Genomic DNA, 23018 nt, shown 5'->3' with positions numbered 1-23018 from the left:
TATTTTATTTTATTTTATTTTTATTTATTATTATACTTTAAGTTGTAGGGTACATGTGCATAACATGCAGGTTTGTTGACCTCAAGGATTCCTGTGAAGAAAAGTGGATGATTAAGTGTAGTGGCATTGTACACTCCATGTTTATCAACATCTAGTTAAGCTGCACAGATAGTTTATGTTCTAGGTTCTTACTTTGTAAATTAAATTTATGATACTTTGAGCAAACTAGCCTACCAATGACAGATATTAAGGTTTCGGATATAGTCAAAGCCTGTCAACTGTACACTTATATCAGTAGATCTCTTGTAATTCCTTTAGCTATTATGTTCATTTGCATGTCAATTATCTAATTAAGTCTTAACATGGGGAAGGAAACCAACATTTATCCAACACCTGCTAAGCATTTTATGTACATTTATGTAACTTAAATTTGCCCAGTGTGTATGTACTCACGTTGGGTAAGGTTAACATCAAAAGCATGAAAAAACCCAATGAATAAAATAAAATACACCGCTACAAGACTTACAATTATGGTTTAATTTGCAGTCTTGCATGATGAAGAAAATAATTGTTTTCTTAGTAAGGAAGCATTGCATTCCATAATACCCAAAGGCCTGGAATATACCTTAAATGTTGTTTAGGAGCTTCTGATCCTCCAATGGGAAAGCCTGAAATGTGATGAGAGTCACAGTTAGTCTTTGTAAAACATTTGTTCATCGAGGTCATTAAAGGGTTTTGACACCTCCTTTTTTTCATCTACAGCTAGTCATTTGTTATTCAAGTCAGACCCCCTTTTTTTGTGAAGAGTTTCTCAAAAAGGCTTCCATTCACCTTTGAAGAAAACTATAAGAAGACCAATACCACAACAACCAAACAAAAAGAAGTGTAGGTGATTTGGTTATTTATTTTTCTGTGGACTTCCGAAAATGTCCTTAAATTCTCCTGTGAGTTCATTAAAACAGGCTCACTTTGGCTATGGGCTCAGGACAGAATTCCAGTTTATCTGCAGCTCCATACTTTGATAATTCTTTTCTCTTAGGACTTTGTGACATCTGTGGATTCTGAGCCCTAGGTAGTTGGCAACACAATGTAACTTTAATTTAGTACCTTTCTGCACTGTGGACTGACTTTTGGGGAGTATGTAATTACTTATAATAATCAAACAAGGACAAGGGAAGATAATTTTGCTTTACTTGCTTGTCATGAATGTAATTTCAGATAAGCAAGTTTTTGTTTTCGTCTTTGTTCTGAAGAGCTGGTCAGGATCTTAAACTCAATAGGTGTAATGAAAAGGATTATCTGCTCTCTATGCAGTGTCAGCTTGGGCAGCAAGTTGACTTGAATTTTTTTTTTTTATTATTGACAACAACAAAAATTTAAATGATTCGCATGATTAATTAATCTTTTTCTCTTTTTGTCTTTTCCTTTTCATATCAGTCACTATGAACAAGACCGTAGTGCACTTAAAAAAAGGGAATGGGAACGGAGGAATCAAGAAGTCCAGCAAGAAGACGATCTCTTTTCTTCAGGCTTTGATCTTTTTGGGGAGCCATACAAGGTAGCTGAATATGTATGTATTTTTTCTTTCTGGAAAATGGTTGCTTGTTACATTTTTGAACTCACTAATCAACATTTGATTTATGTTTAAAGCACCCAACTCATTTCCAGGGGAATATATTTTACAAGTGAAATTTGTACATACACTGTATTTGAGGCAACTGCAAGTTTCTGATGAAGTCTTCAGAAACAAATTTCATCTTCTTTTGGGAGCACAGTAGGATTGAAGAGATACTTGTGAGACTTCCTGTTTCCAATGAGCCCCTCTCTGCCCAACACTTCCTACAGCAAGGAATGCCCCCTTGACACTTTCTACTGCTGTGATTGTCAGTAGGCAGCTCCTGAAGACTTCATCAGAATGTCAATGGAGATATCTGTTTCTTTTCCCAATCAGTGTCATCCATTGCAAAGCCACTGTTTTTCTTTTCCATTTTAGGTTGTTAGAGCTCTTCAGTGGTTTGAGTGCTCTTTGAAAATCGTTGTTCCAGAATAAAGGAAAAAAGCCAATCATTTTTTCTGATGATTAATAATCATGGGTTAGAAGATTGTCTCAACCAGAGGGGGGTAGTATAGCTAGGTTGAATTTCTAGTGGTAGTCCGGCTAATGTATAGCTCCAATAATCATCAAACTGCTGTGTCTACAAGTGTTGATTTTACAGTGACTGCTTCTAAACTTTCTATTTGGGGTAGAGATGAGAGGCGACTGGAAAGAGATTATGATGGAAGAATCTTATTGAATTGCTGGCAGCTGGTTGGTTTTTATTGAAATGTAGTATCAGTGTAATTTTCTGTAATAAAACAAAAATGATGTAAGAAATACAACAACAGAGAAAATTTTCAAGAGCTGTGATTTTAGACGAGTACCCTTTAAGGGACAGTGACTTCTGGAAAAGGAAAGTTCTTAAGGAAGACAGTATAGGCCCAAATACTACTTTGGGGTAGAGAGTAAGCTATTTGGATTGGTGACTGGTGAGACTAGGGTCTTGTTGCCTTGTTCAAAGCAACTAAGCAACTCTTGATTGAGACATTGCAGGAACTTTCAAGTTTGGTAAGCCTGATGAAGAAACTTAGGTCACCTAAGCTACTGGTTTTCAATCTGTCAGTAATAGTATGATCCATAAAATAGCAGTGTTCCCATATCAACAGGTTAATTTTTATACTACTTTGAAAGTATATATTTAGATATATAATTGGTTTAACAAAAATTTATGAAGGCCTACTATGTGCTAGTCACTGGCTTACACCAGTGTGCAAAGAGGAATAGCAGAGTCTGTGTTTTCAAGGAGTTCCTAGTCGAGTGGCAGAGATCATTTGAACCAGTGATAGCATGCCTGCATGGTGACAGAGAGATAGCAAGGGAAAGATCAGCGAAGACTTTGTACTCAAACTCATTATAAAGAGTTTGAACATAATTTTTTACATGATAAAAATCATTACAAATATTTAAATCATGGTATGGCCAGGACAAATGAACAGTTTAGAATGATGTTGGGCAGTGTGGACCATGGGTTGCAGGTAGGAGATACTAAGGAAAGATAAAGAAGCTATTGTAATTGATGAGGGGAGCTTATATCAGGAACGATTTAAGGTAGAGTAAGGAAGTTGAAATTATGGAATTGGGTGTCTAATTGCATGTGGGGAATATGGAATAAGAATTAATGGTTCCCAAGTTTTTTACTTGAGAGAGTGGTGGTATCATGAACAAGTTGTTCAGGAAGAGAACATGGTTGGTGCTTGTAGAGAAGAAATAACTAATTTAGTTTTGAGCATGTTGGCTTTGAGATGCTAGAGAGATATCAGGAGAGAGCTATCCAGAAGGCTTGGATATATGGGTCTGAAACTCATGGGAGTGGTCAAGAGAGAAGTTTAGCTGTTATTGTCTTATAGGTGTTAGTGGAAGCTGTGAGAATGCCTACCATCACTGAAGAGATTATGGAATAAAAAGGAGGACAAACAATTCTTGGGAGTAGCACCATTTAAGGGGTAAAAGAGGTGGTGAAAGCAGAGGCCAGGAAAGGAAACTCCAAAAGAATGATCAGAGTGGTAGGAAGAGAACTAGGAAAGAAACATTTAATAGAAACCTAGGGACCTAAGGATTTTGTAGAGGAAGGATTTGCTGTGCCTCAGAGAGGTCAGGAAAGGTAAGAACTTTAAAGTCCTGGCTGTTTGGATTTAGCAGTTAAGGAGTAATGGTGGCTCCTTAGGGAGAGTTGTTTTATTTGTTGATGACAATGGTCACTGTGGGATGCCAAACTGCCAGGGGTTGGAGGATAAATGGGAAGTGGTTAAGTAAAGAAAGTGAGATGTCAATGTAGATATGATCTTGCAGAAATGTTTTACATGGAGGAAAAAAGAAAGAAAGATAAGTTAGAAAGTAAAGGGAGGAATTATATAAAGGGAAGCTTTTTAGAAAAATGAGATAAACGTGAACATGTTTAGAGATTGATGGGAAGCAAATAACTTCAATGGAGAAAGAGAAGGTGGAAGATACAGGAGAGAAGGGTGAAGCTAAGTGGAGAAAGGTCCCAGAGGAGATTAAAAATAATACAAGATGGAGAGCAGTTGAGGAATCATGAGCTATGGGGTGGAAGGTGGGAACAGAACATTAGAATGAGAACAAAGCAGGAGAGGGGAAGGAAGATTGGGGAAGTGCAAGAAATCAGGGCTTCCATTTTCTGCAGAAAATAGAGGAGAGGTCAAAGCATGGTAAGTGTCTTATCCTTGCTCAAGGTGAAGAAGGAACAAGGAGATAAGTTTTACATGTTATCTTTGGATGGGTTAGAAAAATGTGCTTTACTCAAAAGTTTATTCTTAAAATCCAACATCCACACTATCCTCAACACTATAATGAGGTGAAGAACTCTTGATTTATTCTCCCTTCATAATTTTAAGTCATGATAAATTGATGGTCTTGTACCTTTAAGGTAAATGCCATCTTTTCACAAGGCCTGTTATATAGATCCATTTTTTAAATGTTAGCAGTGTATTTTTGAGTAGGCAGTTGAAAAAATCTGTTATCAACATTTTCAGAAGTTTCAAAAGCCATCTGTCTTGATATTACAAGGGTACATCAAGTAGAGACATAGATGGGAACATTTAGTATAGTGTGGGGCAGGGCGTATTGCGTGATTAGTAGCTTGTTACCTTTGTGCTTCCTGATGAGGAAAAACATTTGTTCTTTTTTTTTTTTTCCTGAGATGGAGTCTCACTCTGTCACCCAATCTGGAGTGCAGTGGTGCGATCTCGACCCACTGCAGCCTCCACATCCCAGGTTCAAGTGATTCTCCTGCCTCAGCCTCCCAAGTAGCTGGGATTACAGGTGCGTACCACCATGCCCAGCTAATTTTTGTATTCTTACTAGAGATGGGGTTTCACTATGTTGGCAAGGATGGTCTCAAACTCTTGGCCTCAGGTGATTGCCCACCTTGACCTCCCAAAGTGCTGGGTTTACAGGCGTGAGCCACCATGCCTAGCCAAAACCTTTGTTCTTAAGTCAAAACTGTGAAGAAAAAGAATAATGCTAGTGATTGTTGACCTAATAATTATTTTTCTTTCACCCTTGCTTTGATGATTGGTTGTCATCTTGAGCTGTGTCCACATTCAGGGTTCCCTGGGACAGCACTGAGGAGTAACAGAATACTAGAACTGATGTTGCACCTCCATAAGGCTCCCCAGACCAAGACTGGGCTGGATACCCTTGGAGTATCTGGACATGCTGACATGCCAGTGGTCATGGGGGTCCTAGAGCTGGCCCATGGTCCACTGGTAGAAACGAGAACATACCACAGCTCTTCCCTAAGGTGGCAGTGGGAGGACTTATCAAATTTAGAATAAACATTCCTGATGGTGGGTCAAGACTTTCAGGAAAGTTCTTGCTACCCTGAAGCCTAAAACAAGGTCCAGTTACCTGTCCAATAGCGCCAGTGGTTCATAAACTAGCCAATATGAACACTGATCTCTAGGACCTATTATCCTTTCTTGGCAGAAAGATAAATGGTAATCTCTCACGTTCCTGGCTAATTTCTTTCCCTTCTTTTCTTTGCCTCTACCACTGCTAGAATGGAGAGAATGTTGACCGCCCCTAGATTTGGTTAGTGATAGGGAACTTCTCTCTTGGGCTGCTTTTGTAGCATATGATTTTCAAATTGGTGTTATGCTATTGAGAAGGATGTCTTCAAATGTTCCTGAAAAACATGAAGCCATTTGACTTGTCTAGGTTAGTGCACTAAGTCTGGTAAGGAACTGGCATGTAACAAGTGCATGCCAGCTTACTGTGTGCTAGGCACTGTGCTAGAGTTTCATGTGTGTGCTCATTTAGACCTTATAACAACTGGGGTATACAATTTTCCCATGTTTTCCATGAGGAATTTTAACTCAGAGAATTGAGATGTCTTCTTTGCATTTTCATATCCTTATACATGGCGAATTTAGACTTTGCATCCAGTTCTGTATGATTCTGTATCTGTAACAGGAAGTTATTTATCCTCTGACGGGAAGTCAGAAGACTTGATCAGCTTACCTGCTGGATGACAGTGGAGAAGAAACTCCTTTTCTCTGATCCATAGGTTTTCTTTTTCCTTTCTGGATTGAATCATAGTAATTAATAAGAATAGTAACATTCTACGACTCTTTATAGTCCAATAGGAATGAGGAAACTGAGGTGCAGAGAGGATTATTAAGTGGCTTACCCAAGGTCATTTGTGTTGGGGCACATAGAGGTAGAGGCCAGATGGAGGCCAGACCTACTCTGCTGACTCACATGGTTGTTTTAAGGATCAAATGAAATAATGTGGGAAACCTTGCTTTGAAATCTGTAAGGTGCTATACAAATTCAGGTATTATCGTTATTATAATTAGAGTAAAGAAGGAAATAGAAACTTAGAGCTTAGAGAGATTAACTGCAAAAATACTAGATTTAGAAAAAAATGAATTACTAAATCACATGTTGGCCACAATAAAATAAAAGAAAAAAATGAGCTTCAAAACTTAAATTATTTTGCTACTTGTATTAAAAAGAAATACTATGGTACAATAGCCTCCTAGCACATTAGTCTTGCATGCAATGAAATTATACTACTGATTTGTAGATAGCATTAGAAACAAACTGAGGGAAGTTTGCATTTCCTGAAGAAATGAGAGGTGAAAAAGATTAAATGAAGGAATGCTGTTAGTCATGAGCCACAAACCAGACATGTAATTTATGCCTGAAAATACTTGGAAAATGCATTTCCTGATGATAGAGAAATTGTGATTACTTAGAAAATAAAGGCTGCAGAGGTTACCTTTAAAGAATCAACCAATTATCTAGACCGGTAAGTAAAGAATTGAATAATTGAAAGAAGCATATAATTGATTAAAATGGCTGAGTTTCATTTTTGTCACGTTTATAATGTTCAATCAAGATTATCAAGAATATTTTGCTCCTTAATAGGATTACTAAGACTCAGGAGGGTGAAAAAGAACATTTAGTATGAATCAGAAGTTGCTATGGTGTATAATGAGAGTACATTTTGTAGGTGTGTATAAATGTATTTTGGGTCCCATTAGGTTTTCTATCCAGTGGTTCTCGTATCTCCATCTTGAGAAATTTAAAAACTGACTGACAATTACCCACCTCCAGTGGTGGAAGGTGGAGTGCTTACTCTGACAACCTGGACTGGACTGCTAATTATATGCCAATTGTTGAATGGTGAACTTCTTGAGGCTCTGTGTCCATGTGTCCTCTGTGCATAACCCTGCCTCAGGAGGGTCCCAAATTTACCAGTGTCTGTCTTAAGAACTACTATAATAATTCCTACGTGTAGCCACAGAACATCTGTTATGCAAACCATATGGATCTTCCTTCAATCAGCAACTCAGAAAGCATCACCAGTGAACTCAACCTTGAACTGTGTGCTATACATTTCCTGTCACACGTCCTTCTGAGACAATTGCTCTATGAGGAAACTAGTCTAAGGGAGATGACATCCCTCATTTCTCCAGGTTATCACAGCTTCACTCCTGTGTCATTAGTGTGCAAGAAAGCTGCACGCCTGGATTGTATTAGCCTAGACCTCTAAGTCCACATACAGACATGCTTTCACTGAGTTAGTCATCATAAGAAAAAGCCACATGAAGACATATTTGCATCATCTTGGAAAATGAGGCCCCAAAAATTATTTCATTGCTCAACTGTTCTTCTAAACATATCAGTGAGAGGAATTCCTTTTCACATTTTATTATCAGACAACCATTTGTCTCATTTAATGAATTAGGATATGCTTCTTTCGATCAAAGATAATTCTGTAACCTACGAGCTTTTCCTTTTTGCCTTAGCTACCAGGAAACTCAAAGTTCAATTTAATGTTAAATTGTAGTAACCAAGTTAGCCTGATTTTTGCTTTCTATTATGTACCTTTGACTCCAGCCATTGCAAATTCTTTATTTTGATATAGACAGGGTATGAATTTTAATTTGTCCTATTCAATTCTATAAAAATTTATTGAGTATTTGATAAGCACAAGACATGGTGCTACATCTTGAGTATATAAAAATAAGTGAAATGTAGTCTCTGACCTTTAATAACTCATAGTTTTATTCAAGAAAAGTTATCATAAGTGTAGTATACACTGTGTAGTAGAAGGTTGATTTTCTAGACTCGTTGAGAGAAATTTCAATTTTCCTCTAATTTTGTTCACATAGACACAGTTTTAGACATTGGCCAGTTTAGAAATTCTCTTAATTTCAAGTATATTTTTGTAACCTAGCTATGGAAAAATATATCTAAGCTTGCTTCAGAAACTCAGATCATTATAAGTAATTGTCAATGAAGAGATATTACAAAGGTAGGCAAGGTTCTCCCTACTGAGGAAAATATGAACCTATTTTATTTACTCCTGAAACAAGAACAGGAATTTGACTAGCTTGCTTGTAAGCAAATGAGCTTTCACGTTCTTAAGTCCTGATTATGTTTCCCTAAGGAGACTACAATGACTTCTCAGGGCATGGAGGTATTATAGTGGTCTCTATGACACCTAGGGACAAGGTTCTGATTTTGCAGAGCTCTGTTTCTGTGAAAGCCAGATAATAGAATGAAGGCATTCTAATGGGAAGTGAAGTGGTATTGTTTTCCCTTGTTGGGTCAGATCATTGAATATGGCCGGGTATCACTGTGCATGAGGCAAACATCTGACCCAAGAGGTAATCTGTTTGACAGGCCAAAATAACCTACAAATGTTTAAAGCTTGCATCAGATTCTTGTTGGACCCTCAGCACAATGATTTTTTGTTTTGTTTTGTTTTAAATTTAGAGATTGAACAGGGAGCCTGGTTTTGGCTGCTGTCCATGTGGTTCATTGTGCAACTCAGTTGAAGGAGACCACTATATACAAAGGGTTTATTCTTGTCTGGGCTGAAAAGTAATTCCTGCCTTTAAAAATGACAAACCTAGAGACTTTTAGGAAGTAAAAGTGACTTTATCCATCTATAACTTTTAATATATCTTTCAGATGTACTTTTGAAAACAGAGTGATTATTCAACTGAGGATTATAGAGAATGTTAATTGTTTAATCACTACTTCAATACTAAGGTTGCATATGATACAATATATGATTGGAGGATAAGCAAACTAAAACTGACATGTAGTTACTTGATTTCTAAAAATATCTGTCCCTGACAGAGCTCCCTTAGCATATGTTTAGCATACTTTTCCTTAATCTTTGAAATTTATATTTCTCCTATTGCCCTCATTTCTTTGGAAGTGTATCATATGGTTTCACACACACGGTATGAGTAAAATACTTTATATGGTATATGGAGATGGTGCTGATAATGAGGCCAAGATTACTGGTTTGATTCGCTCTCTGATTGTTCCTTCTTGGTATCATTTGCTGGCTCCTCATCTTATCTCAGTCTCTTAAAGGTTGATGCTTCCCAGGGTTCTCTGCGAATCCCTATCTTCTCTTTCTACGTTTGCTTTCCCCAGACGATTTCACCCATTTCTGGCACTTCGCCCTCTATCCATCTGCATATCCTCCCATCTTCACATAAAGAGGAAAACACACAGCCATACAACCTAAGTTTAGACTGAGATGCTAGCCCTGTATAGGTATACTCCCCGTGTACACCAGGAGACTGGGCTGTGTTAACGGCATGTGAAAAATTTTAGATGTTAAACAACTGTCTTCAGCAGAGAGTGTACCAATGGTTAGATGGTCACTCCCTCCTGTGCATTGAAAATGTACCCATGGCTTCTGGGACTTGAAGGCCACATAGGGTGATATCTTTTGTGGCCCACTTCCCAGATGGCTCCTTGAATACTGGTAGCCTTCTATCATTGCAACATCTTGGGCCAGGATAGTACAGCCTAGGTACAAAAAAAGTCCTTTGGCTTTCTGAATTCAGCAGCTTGTTTTGATAACCTCTTTGGCATATAAAGAGAATAAAGAAAGCCACTTTTGGGGGTGAACAACTGAGCTTGCATCAAAGTCATTTCCAAGTATACAGCTACCCATCATTTTTTAGTATGGTAACTTTGCTTTCTGTATTACAAAAACCCATGCAGGAGCATAATTATTTTAAAAACAATCACAGCCATTTTAATAGAACAAATACATCCCACAGGGGGTGGTGTAGCTGGTATACTGATTGTCCATAAAATGATTTAGTTGCCTCTCTAACTGCTCTACATTAGGCTAACATCACTTTGAAAAGATAACTTTGTTTTGGTTTACTTAAACAACAGTTTAAATACTTGAATAAATTTTCCTTAATAATTGAAAAGACACAGAAGGGTTTGAGTCACTGTTGAAAACAATGGCACCATTTCAAAGTAAATGAGTGTGAATCATCAATATGTAAACACAGTCTTTCCAGAATATACAGGCAAACACTAGTAATTCATACAGTTCTTTGATTAGAAGGAATCAGATTCACTTTAGTCATAAGTTAGCTCAATTAGATGCTGTTTAATTCCATTCCTTTTCTAAATTTACCATAGTCATGGTAGTACAATTTAACCGATTTTCTTATCCAATAGCCTAAGCCTTTTTCATGGTATAATGTGGTACAAAGGCTGATATGTCAAACATTTATATAGGTAGAACATTCCATTATAACTCCAATGATTGGTAAGCAAAAGTTGTTAATCACAATGTAGAATGTAGCAATTCAGCTCATCTGTCACAGAATAAATTATTTTTTCTAATAAAATTAATAAATGATATAATTTAAAACTTTTTATCAATGAACATGTTTAAGAACTGGCTAGGGAGTATACAAATGTTAGTCATACCCACTCATTCTAAGAGGCTTTTTCAATAGTGTTATTGATTTTTTTCTTACATAGCACATGAAAAGCATGAAATTATATGGCAACAGGACAATTTTAAAGAGCCCCGTATGGTAGTCTACTTAGGGCATCTGTTTGAAACATTAACATTAGGAAACACAAACCTATTCATTCTCTCTCCTCCCACCCCCATCTTTTTGTTATTTTAGACAAACAAAGGTGATGCACTTGCCAACCGAGTCCAGAACACGCTTGGAAACTATGATGAAATGAAGGATTTGCTAACTAATCATTCTAATCAGAATCATCTAGTGGGAATTCCAAAGAATTCTGTGCCCCAGAATCCCATCAACAAAAATGAACCAAGCTTTTTTCCAGAACAAAAGAACAGAATAATTCCACCTCACCAGGATAATACCCATCCTTCAGCACCAATGCTTCCACCTTCTGTTGTGATACTGAATTCAACTCTAATACATAGCAACAGAAAATCAAAACCTGAGTGGTCACGTGATAGTCATAACCCTAGCACTGTACTGGCAAGCCAGGCCAGTGGTCAGCCAAACAAGATGCAGACTTTGACACAGGACCAGTCTCAAGCCAAACTGGAAGACTTCTTTGTCTACCCAGCTGAACAGCCCCAGATTGGAGAAGTTGAAGAGTCAAACCCATCTGCAAAGGAAGACAGTAACCCTAAGTCTAGTGGAGAAGATGCTTTCAAAGAAATCTTTCAATCCAATTCACCAGAAAAATCTGAATTCGCCGTGCAAGCACCTGGGTCTCCCCTAGTGGCTTCCTCTTTATTAGCTCCTAGCAGTGGCCTTTCAGTTCAAAACTTCCCACCAGGGCTTTACTGCAAAACAAGCATGGGGCAGCAAAAGCCAACTGCATACGTCAGACCCATGGATGGCCAGGACCAAGCACCAGACATCTCGCCAACACTGAAACCTTCAATTGAATTTGAGAACAGCTTTGGGAATCTGTCATTTGGAACACTCTTGGATGGAAAACCCAGTGCAGCCAGTTCAAAGACTAAACTGCCAAAGTTCACCATCCTCCAAACAAGTGAAGTAAGTAATTTTTAAAGTTTTGTTTGGTTTCACTTTTTAAAATTTCTCTGCTCTAACCTCTATAATCCAGTATTCACAAGCAGCTCTCATTTACCTTATTGAGCTGTATAGGATATTCTTCAAGTTCAGAGTCTGAATTTTGATCTTCTGTCACTTGTGACATAACTGATTAACACGCTGCAAACACAGTTAAATCTCCATAATTTGGAATGGCAAAAGACAAGGTTGGTCTGACTGAATGATTGACAAGTTGGAGTTATAAAAGAGTTTCATAAAATACAGTTGGAGTAATATCATGTACAAATTAATGACATTTGAGATTATAATTGGTCATAAGTCGTAAGAGGTTCATGAGAAGATTGCGAGTCACTATAGGCCTTGACTACTCAATAGCATATTCTAAACCTAAAATACAGAAGTTCCTTAAAGTAGATGAATGTAGAAGTGTGGTTTGCTGGAACCTGAAATAGAAGGAATTCTTTAAGAATTTTAGTTTCTTGAGTGATTACAGAGCTATTCCTTGGCAGGATCTTAATGTTATCTTCTATATCCATCAATCTTCCCTTCTGCATCTCCTTCTTCCACAGGTATCTACATAGCCCTTTTATTCTACCTTCATCCTTTCTGTCAAAGCAAAAGGCATTACAAGTAACTAAAGCCCACTGGTTTAGAATGACTAAATATCCTACCCATCTCAGGAATCATTGCCTTGTAAAAGAGAAGTCCAGAGACACCAAAGCCTCTTCTGAGGAATGAATCGCTAATGATTGGATTCCAGGCCTTGTGGTCCATGGGTGGGGAGCATATATGGTGCTGCCTCTCAGACACCACTATGTAAGCGGCTGTCTACTGCACCTCAAAGTCTTGATTGGAAGAAGCCACTGCCTTTAGATTGGATTCCTGTCACTGGTGACTAAAGGCTTGAAATAACACAGAGGAAGAAAGTAGGGTTAAATTCTTACTCAATAGGAGTGACAGGCAGTCTGTCTGAATGGTTACAGACTCCAAGTCAGTGTTATCTGAGTTAGAGAAGTGTGACCCTATAAGCCCCCTGGCTCTCCTTCCTTTATTTATCCTCAGCAGATGCGGTGATTTCAGAGGACAATGGGAACATAAAGGGAGGGAGGCCTGAGGCTGTTGACTATATTTTCTGAATGTATGTTTTTAATATTGTTTCATTTCTGAGGCAGTTTTGCTTTTTGTATCATCATTCATCAAGTCTTGTCAAGCTTCCTCTTAAGTATCTCTCTAGTCTGTCACCTCTACCCCCACTGCCTTTGAACCACCTGTGAGCCTTCAGTGGACTGCTGTGAGAGCCCCTCTTGACTGGTCTCCTTCCCTCTAGTCTCACCTCTCTTCCATACCATCCATGCAGGCTCATCTAACAGGCAGATCTGACCATGTCACTCCCTGCTTTTGATTCTTCATTGCCTTCTCATCGCTTCCAGGGAAAAGTCCAAATTTCTTAGTCACACATACAAGGCTCTTCACCCTTTATTTTCATACTCCTTTTTTGGCTACATATTTCACTACTTCTTCATGTGCAGTTGAAATCCCAGCCATATGGGACTACCTGTGGTTCTCTGTCATGTCATGCTTTATCACGCTTCCTTGCTTTTTGGCCTGCTGTCCCCTCAGCCTAGAATGTCTTTCCCTACCCTCCCTTGTCTTCCTGGTGAAGTCCTGTTTCTTCTTCAGGTCTGGTCAGTTGTCACCTTCTCTGTGAAAGCTTCCCTGATCCCCTCAGCTTAATTAAAAACCCCTTTGTCTCGGCTCCTCTAGCACCTTCTATATGCCCTGATTGGCACCGACTGCATTGTATTGTAGTGATTTGGTTATGTTTCTATCTCCTCTACTAGACTGTGAGCTCACTAAGAGCAAGGAATACCTCATTCTCTCTGTATCCCAAGTGCCTAGCAAATACTTAGCGCATAGTAGATATTCAATAAATGTTTGTTGAATGAATGAATTTCAAAAATGGTTACTTGATTACATTTTCTAAGCCACAATGTTAATCAAATAACATGCACAAATGTAAACAATTGCTAGGAAATCCATCATGAGTTGTATCTTTTTCAGTTGTATTCTGTCTGCGTGTTTCTTACTCTGCTCTGCTCCTGTTCTGTCATTGAGAAATTCTAGCCATAATTTCTATGGAATGACTTAATACAGGCTTTAATACTTAAAAACCAAAAAAGAGATCTGCTTTGAAAAAGTAGAAGTATAATGGGAGATGGGGATATCATTCTTGTTTCTTCTTTTGCCCTGGTATCTGCTGTTGTTCCCTCCTTACACAGCCAGAACTGATCTGGAAATAGCACTGCCCCATAAAGCAGTCTGTCAGCCTGTTTCCATACCTCATTAGTAGAGTGACAAATCACAGACCCAGCGAAATCCACTCTGTTGTAATTCTCTCTCTTATACATTCACAAAATGGCTGACCCAGATTCAGAAATGACTTCATGCTTTCACTCAGTGCTCTGGCACACCAACGAGAGGTACATTTTCAAAGACAGTCTGAGCTGTCATCAGCTCTGGAGACGATTATCCCAGGAGCAGCCTATGTGCATGCAGCCTTTGGTGATGGTACAAACAGACCTTGGTAGAGCTCTGTATGAAAAACGGGCCAGGTGCAATAAAGTCATGATAGGAGATCAGTGAAGAAAGTACTTATTTTAAAATATGGGTTTCAAGGAACGATTTGACAGAAGAGTAGAGAGAAGCTTAAAGCCCTAAACTCAGAGGCATATACAGAACCCAAGGGTAATGTGAGAATCAAAAATAGGAGGAAAAGAAAAGAGAGGTTACACAGCCCACCAAGAGAGCTTAGAAGGGTGCAGATTAAAATGCGGGCATAAATACAGACAGGGTGGAGCATTACGGAGCTTTGAACCTAATGGAATTTATGTGGCTAAAACTCTGACCAAGTCTGAAAATTCACCCTATTAAATCTTGATGCACTTTTCAAAAACACTTAGCATTAGAATTCAGCCCCAGTTCCTGGCGCCAAGAAGTTTCAGGCATTGGGTTCCGGGTCCCTAGTCAGTGTAGCTGTCTTTGATGAGTGGTAACATTACTCTAAGTTATTACCAAAAAGACTTATCCGTGGAGCAATCACAGTATTTCTTTGAGCATTCTCAACTTTTTCCCTGGCTCTAGTGACAGGAGGTTGATGAGTGTTAGTGAAGTGCATTTGTGGGGAGGGTGAAGCGGGATGGGTTGAATGGCCAGAAAACAGACAGCATTCTAAGATATACAAATAAGCAGATAACATTATATTTATGAATTGAGAGATCACAAACTATTACTGAAATGTGATGTGCAAGTGTGTGTGCCCATGTTTGTTTATGTGTCCACATATTGAGTATACAGTGGGGAGATTTTTATTTTTTATCCTTGAAACATTTCAATGCGTCTTAGAATTTCTGTATCAACAATAAGGATATTAGAAGTATAACCAGCTTCATTGCAGAAGGTCAACTTTTCAATTGAGGCATGTCATTTTAACAAATAATTTGTTTAAAAACTTTATGTTGGTTGGGCTCAGTGGCTCACACCTGTAATCCCAACACTTTGGGAGGTTGAGATGGGTGGATCATGAGGTCAAGAGATCTAGACCATCCTGGCCAACTTGGTGAAACCCCGCCTTTACTAAAAATACAAAAATTAGCTGGCCACAGTGGCACACACCTGTAGTCCCAGCTACTCGGGAGGCTGAAGCAGGAGAATAGCTTGAACTCGGGAGGCAGAGTTTGCAGTGAGCCAAGGTTGTGCCACTGCACTCCAGCCTGGTGACAAAGCTAGACTCTGTCTCAAAAATAAATAAATAAATAAATAAATAAACAAACAAACAAACAAAACTTCATGTCATAGAGTTTATTAACATTCCTGGCAATAACAACAACAAATTGCTGATGTGTTCCGCAGTTGGGTTTAGAAGAATTTTCTGGGAACTTCATCTGAAAACAGTAAAAGGCCTATTTATATCAAGTGGAAACTGAGGGTTGCTTGCAGATGGTGTTTTATTAGGAAATGAATTTGTTAATAAATGTAGCTTTATACATGATTTCTTTACATATGTTTTTGTTTATTTTTACCTTAGGATAAAAATCTGCTGGTGTAGACAGCTTTGCATTTTGGTGCAATTTGTTATTAGTATAGCTTGCCAAGTAAATAATCACATGCACATGAAAGGATTGATATCACATATTAAGTGTCTCCATCCTAAGTCAATAAGCTTTTGAAAGTACAAAACTAACGTGTAGAGTGTCATATCCCTAAAAGGTTATTTGCTTTACATGCTGCTCTTGGCTGTGATCTAAGGCTATCTGAGGCTCCAATTGCTGCAAAACTAGTGGCCTTAGAAAAGTTTGATAGAAGTGATGTGGGATTTGTCTGTAGCTTATTTTAGTGGGTAACTTTGTCAACCATCAGAGAAATTATTGCTAACATTTGTGACTGTGACTGTCTTGTTTCACACCCTATGTAGTGATCACTGTGAGTATAATTACCTTTATTTATTGTGAGGTAGATAGTAAACTCAGGTCCCTTGTGTGAGAACTGCACAGAATGCTAGGATATTACCATTGGTGTTCTAGATATGTTCATGCAGCTACACAGAAATGAGACAGCTGCTTCACTGAATGGAAGGCCATCCAGTTGCTGTTTGCAACTCAGGCTAATAATTTTTCACTTGATGTATTAATCTGTTTTCATGCTGCTAATAAAGACATACCTGAGACTGGGCATTTACAAAAGAAAGGGATTTAATGGACTTACACTTCCACGTGGCTGGGGAGGCCTCACAATCATGGTGGAAGGTGAGAGGCATATCTCCCATTGTGGCAGACAAGAGAGGAGAGCTTGTGCAGGGAAACTCCCCCTTATAATAAACATCAGACCTTGTGATACTTACTGTCATGAGAACATCACAGCAAAGACCTGCTCCCATGATTCAATTACCTCCCATTGGGCTCCTCCCACAAAGCATGGGAATTGTGGGAGTTACAATTCAAGATGAGATTTGGGTGGGGACAGAGCCAAACCATATTAATCCACCCCCAGCCCCTCCCAAATCTCATGTCCTCACATTTCGAATCCAATCATGCCTTCCCAACAGTACCCCAAAGTCTTAACTCATTTCAGCATTAACTCAAAAGTCCACAGTCTAAAGTCTAATCTGAGTCAATGCAAGTCCCTTCCACTTATGAGTCCATAAATTCAAAAGCAAGTTAGTTACTTTCTGGATACAATGGAGGTACAGGCATTGGGTAAATACAGCCATTCCAAATGGGAGAAATTGGTCAAAACAAAGGGGCTACAGGCCCCATGCAAGTCCAAATCCAGCAGGGCCATCAAACCTTAAAGCTCCAAAATGATCTCCTTTGACTCCATGACTCATATTCAGATCATGCTGATGCAAGAGGTGGGTTCCCATGGTCTTGGGCAGCTCTGCCTCTGTGACTTTGCAGGGCATAGCCCCCTTCCTGGCTGCTTTCATGGGCTGGCATTGAGTGTCTGTGGCTTTTCCAGGTGCATGGTGCAAGCTGTTGATGGATCTACCATTCTGGGGTCTGGAGGTTGGTGGCCTTCTTCTCTCAGCTCCACTAGGTAGTGCCCCAGTAGGGACCCTGTGGGGGCTCCGACCCCACATTTCCCTTTCACATTGTCCTAGCAGAGGTTCTCCATGAGGGCCCTGCCTCTGCCGCAAACTTCTGCCTGGATATCCAGGCATTTCCATATATCCTCTGAAATCTAGGTGGAGGTTCCCAAACCTTAGTTCTTGACTTCTCTGCACCTGCAGGCTCAACACCATGTGGAAGCTGCCAAGGTATGGGCCTTCCATTCTCTGAAACAACAGCCCAAGTTTTACCTTGGCACCTTTTAGCCATGGCTGGAGCAACTGGAATGCAGGGTACCAAGTCCCTAGGCTGCACAGAGCAGAGGGCCCTGGACCTGGCCTATGAAACCATCATTTCCTCCTAGGCCTCCTGGCTTGTGATGGGAGGTGCTGCTGTGAAGAACTCTGACATGCCCTGGAGACATTTTCCCTATTAACATTCGGCTCCATGTTACTTATGCAAAATTCTACAGCTGGCTTGAATTTCACCTCAGAAAATGGGATTTTCTTTCCTATTGCATTGTCAAGCTGCAAATTTTCCAAACTTTTATGCTCTGTTTCCCTTTTGAAATGGAATGCCTGTAACAGCACCCAAGTGCCCTCTTGAATGCTTTGCTGCATAGAAATTTCTTCTGCCAGATATCCTAAATCATCTCTCTTAAGTTCAAAGTTCCACAAATCTCTAGGGCTGGGGCAAAATGCCACCAGTCTCTTTGCTAAAACATAACAAGAGTCACCTTTGCTCCAGTTCCCAACAAGTAACTCATCTCCATCTGAGCCCACCTCACCCTGGATTTCATTGTCCATATCATTATCAGCATTTTGGTCAAAGACAGTCAACAAGTCTCTAGGAAGTTCCAAACTTTCCCACATTTTCCTGTCTTATTCTGAGCCCTCCCAACTGTTCCAATCTCTGCCTGTTACCCAGTTCCAAAGTTGCTTCCACATTTTCATGTATCTTTTCAGCAGCACCCCACTCCTGGTACGAATTTCCTGTATTAGTCCATTTTCATGCTGCTGATGAAGACATATCTGAGACTGGGCAATTTACAAAAGAAAGATTTAATGGACTTACAGTTCCATGTGGCTGGGGAGGCCTCACAATTGTAGCAGTAAGTTAAAGACACATCTCTCATGGCGACAGACAAGAGAAGAGAGCTTGTGCACGGAAACTCCCCCTTATAATAACCATCAGATATCGTGAGACTTACTGACTATCATGAGAACAGCACAGGAAAGACCTGCCCTTGTGATTCAATTACGTCCCACTAGGTTCCTCTCATGAAGCGTGGGAATTGTGGGAGTTACAATTCAAGATGAGATTTGGGTGGGGACACAGCCAAACCATGTCACTTGATGTATATCACCAGTTTATTTTTTGTGCATTCTTATGAAAATAAAATAGTATTGAGTCCAAGGCTATATCTGGGCTATTTCTTTTTTTTTCTTTTTTTTTTTTATTTTTTATTTTTGTGTGTGTGTGTGTGTGTGTGATGACTACAGTTGTTTTCCTCCTGTTCCCAACTTCTTCTTTTTTTTTTTTTTTTTTTTATTATTATACTTTGAGTTCTAGGGTACATGTGCATAACGTGCAGGTTTGTTACATATGTATACTTGTGCCATGTTGGTGTGCTGCACCCATCAACTCGTCAGCACCCATCAACTCGTCATTTACATCAGGTATATCTCCCAATGCAATCCCTTCCCCCTCCCCCCTCCCTATCTGGGCTATTTCTAAACCCATCAAAATGAAGGGATAACTTTATACTTTTAGGGTGCCAGAAAAGACTCTTGAACTTAGTATTTGTCTTGTAGCTGTGTGGAATCTAGAAAGCTTTGTACCTTCTTCTCTGCTAGTCCATCCCCTGGTAGTTGCATTTTGTTTATGCTTTTTTACTAACTCTTCCAACTCACTGGTCTCATTGGTATTCAAATTCATTTTCTTATCATATTCCTCCTAACTTTCTCTTCATATTTCCTCTAACTTTAGTGTCTCCCTAAGCTAAATGAAGTGGTCTCCAGTTGAATATGTGTAGTTGATAGTAATACAGATAGAATACCTGGCTTTACATTCTTTGTGATGGAAAGGTTGGAGATGCTAGGAGAGAAGTGATTAGGAAAAGCATCCTGAGGAGTGGAGACTGAGACCATTCTCACAATAGCAGGACTGATTTGTCAGGCAGAGACACAGAGGAAACCAGGGAGGGTTTCACAGAGAATGAATCAGAAGTTTGTTTTGAACCTGGCCTTTATTTTTGGGTAGTATTAGAGTAGTTCAAGAGGAATCTGGAAAGCAGTTCATATGTGTGCATATTAGTGATGAATAGAGATAATAGCATATACAGAAAGGGGAAGTGAGTAAAATGTGGAGTATGTTCTAAGGATAGGCCAGTTTATCTGCAGCTGCGGATATGTGGGACCAAAGTGAGAGAGCTCAAAAACCAGATTATCAGTTCTCTTGAATTTGTAGGCAATGTGGCAACCAGAGTGTGATGCTGAACTTGACACGTTACTTTCCCTGTCATCGTAGGAGACCTAGGAATTCTCTCAAGACAATTGCCATCATCAGTTCAAGCAGTAATTTCTGAGCTTTCCCAGGTTTGTTATCTACCTCCCTACAAGAAAGAACATCTCAATTCTTCTCTTGTAACCATCCTTTCTTTTTCAGTGTGCTTTCCCAAGGATCTTTCTAAAGTAATGCTGAACTAGCTATTTTATACCATACTTTCCTTCCCTTGGAGTCCTTGTCCTCCATTCATCCCCTTTCTCTTCCATTTTTTTTTTTCATTGGCATTAGTCAAACTCAGAGATAGGTCTCAAAGATGGCTTCTTAAAGAGTATGAAGATACTTGGGATTTTTTTCCTTCCTGTTTCCTCAAGTCCTCTTCTTTCTCATATGTATTTTTTTTCTTTTCTAAGGCTGTATGCAAGTGGTTCTCGCCATCAACATCCTAAAACAATGTCAGTGATTTCAACATGCCATTGTATAGGTAGATCAGAGTATTTGGTTTCAGTGCATCTTTCTTGGCACACTTCACTTTTAAAGTCCTTGTCTTTTTTTTAACACTTTTTTTGGTTGGAAATAAACCAAAAGATTGATTTATTCTTACTCTGTTTAAAAAACAATTAATTCTTATGTTATACACATTTCTGTCATCATTATTAATGATGATGCAATTTAAAACAGCACTATTTGATAATTTTAGTGATTCTTCATGAGACAGCTGAAAATAAATCTCTACTTTGGAAAGTGTGAAATATTGCAAAGCATGGTTTTAATAAGGTATACTGAGATGTGGGTTTGTCTTCTGGCCTGGACTTTGTTTGTAAAATTAAGAGAGTTATTTTGCCTTTCTAGGGCTTTTGTCACATGAGGAGATTAGACTGACTCATTCGTGGGGTTGCTTACAGCTCTAAATCTTCTCTTAGTGGTTAAGCCCGAACCTATCTTGTTTGTATAGTAATTTCAGCCATTATCTCCCCAACCCATAATCGTCTAGGAGTATCCACAGTAGAACAGCATGAAGGGATCTGAGCCCTGCCTGCACACATTCAGAACAGTTTGGAACTTTGTAAGACTACGTAAATATGGGCAGACTCGAATTGGATCTTTTTAGGGATTGACTACCAATTCAGTTGGGGTATTCTTATATTTCACCTGTTTTTTTTTTTTTTTTTTTTTTTAAGCAACAGCTATATGCTGCATTTTACCAGGAAGTACCAAACTGTAGACTCAGCAAATAGCCTCCTAATCCTTTTGTCACCACCCACTAGAATAATGAAAGATAGAGCACTCCTATTTTCACATTACTTCTAGGAAAATATTTTGACAGATTCAGTATGCAGTAAAATGGTAAGCTTTTGTTATGTATATTCCAAATCATCTTGTTATCACTGGCTATATCGATTAGTTCAGTACTTTCTGAGCCAGTCGTAAAAAAAGACTTCTCTCATTCTGCATTAAAGAATAAGAGAAATTGACAGGTAGATAACCATATTGATTCAACCCAAATAGCAAATGCAAGGGACTTTAGACATAAGTATTAAATCTCTTTATGGGAGTTGTAAGTGTGTTTGGTATTTTCTGTTTGACATGAAAGAAAATAATCTCTAATTAACCATCATTTTAAAGTGAACTGTGCTTTGATTTGGGTTTATAATATAGGTGCCAATAACAAAAACTGTTACCTTTATACTTTATAATTTACAAATGCCTTCATACATCTTATCTTATTTTGATCCAGTTCTAATGGGGTCTGGAATTATCATTTCCTTTTCTGACGCAGAAACTTAGTCTCGGAGAGGCTAAGGGTCACTTGCCTAAAGGGACACAGCCAGCAAATGGCTATGGCAGGACCAGGACCCAGGCTTTTAGTGACACTTCCACATGGCATTTGGTGTATGGTGTGCTACTGTATATATATGGGTTAATTTTCTAAAAGTAGCTCCTCTACTGGCACATAAAGGGCAAGAGAATAATGAGCTAAATCCAGCTTAAGTTAAAATTCCCTTGTTAGGTTCGTATTTCAAAAGTCTGGGACCAAACACACCAAAAGAGCAATTTTTCTTGTGGTATTACAGGTTATAGTCATGTGGTTTTCATTTACAAATATGGTGAGAAGTAGTGTTTTTGCAATATTCCTAAATGAGTAACATATGACACAACTTGTTAGAGGACCTTTTCTTGGTTCATAAAGTTTCTGAGTTTTTGTGTCTTTAGTGGGATGACTTTATCAGAAATCCTCAGACAACACAGCTAAAATCTAAATTTCTGTGGTTGAAACACAGCCACCCTCAAGAGAAACCTTAAATGTAAATGAGAGGTCAGTAAAAAGTGGGTATGAAACTAATTGCTATAGAAGCAGTAAGACTTCTCTCAATTGTTTGAGCCCCTGAAAAATAGATTAATTATAAAAACTGTCTAGGATCATCAAATTGCAAAAGTAGTTAGCAAGGAACAGACAGAATTTGTGACATTTATTCATAGACACTAAATGGGTGAGTGTCACTCTACCTCAGCAAAAGAATGCAGATGGTCCATATATAATCTACTTCAGAAAATTACTGTGACAATAAATGAACTAAGTAACTGTGAAAGTTCTCTGAAAAGTGTACAAGACTCTGCAAATGGGAGGCGTATTTGTTTCCTGTAGCTGCAACAGAATATCACAACTGAGTGGCTTAAAACAAGAGATTTATTTTCTCACACTTCTGGAGACCAGGAGTCCAAAAAGATGCCACACTCATTCCCAGTACTCTAGAGGAGAATATTTATTTGCTTTTAAGTAGCTTCTGGTGGCCCCAGACATTTCTTGGCTTGTGGCAGCATCATGCCAATCTCTGCCTGCATCTTCACATGGTCTTCTTCTAGGTGTGTCTCTCTGTGTCCTCTTCTTCTAAGGACATCAGTTATTGGATTGAGGGCCTACCTTATATCCCAGATGATTCATGTCTAGATCCTTAACTAACTCCATCTGAAAATACTATACATATATGTAAAAAA

At 38.8% G+C, this 23018-nt stretch overlaps 1 protein-coding gene across 2 annotated transcripts in view; it reads left to right on the top strand.

Moving 5' to 3' along the window:
- The window catches only part of AFF2 (ALF transcription elongation factor 2), a 502493-nt gene that overhangs the window by 145895 nt on the left and 333580 nt on the right, over positions 1–23018 (top strand). Inside the window, exons 2-3 of one of the 2 annotated variants that reach the window (XM_007992918.3) lie at positions 1438–1558; positions 11035–11895. In XM_007992918.3, coding sequence (XP_007991109.1) covers positions 1438–1558; positions 11035–11895 — 982 coding nt within the window. Of the gene's footprint in view, positions 1–1437; positions 1571–11034; positions 11896–23018 lie in introns of both variants that reach the window. The other variant, XM_007992917.3, reaches the window with a different exon arrangement.

Source organism: Chlorocebus sabaeus, chromosome X (genome assembly GCF_047675955.1).
Source record: "Chlorocebus sabaeus isolate Y175 chromosome X, mChlSab1.0.hap1, whole genome shotgun sequence".
In the NCBI taxonomy this organism is placed as follows: Eukaryota; Metazoa; Chordata; class Mammalia; order Primates; family Cercopithecidae; genus Chlorocebus; species Chlorocebus sabaeus.
Note: the sequence above shows the minus strand (reverse complement) of the source record. Positions and strands in the feature narration are given on the sequence as shown.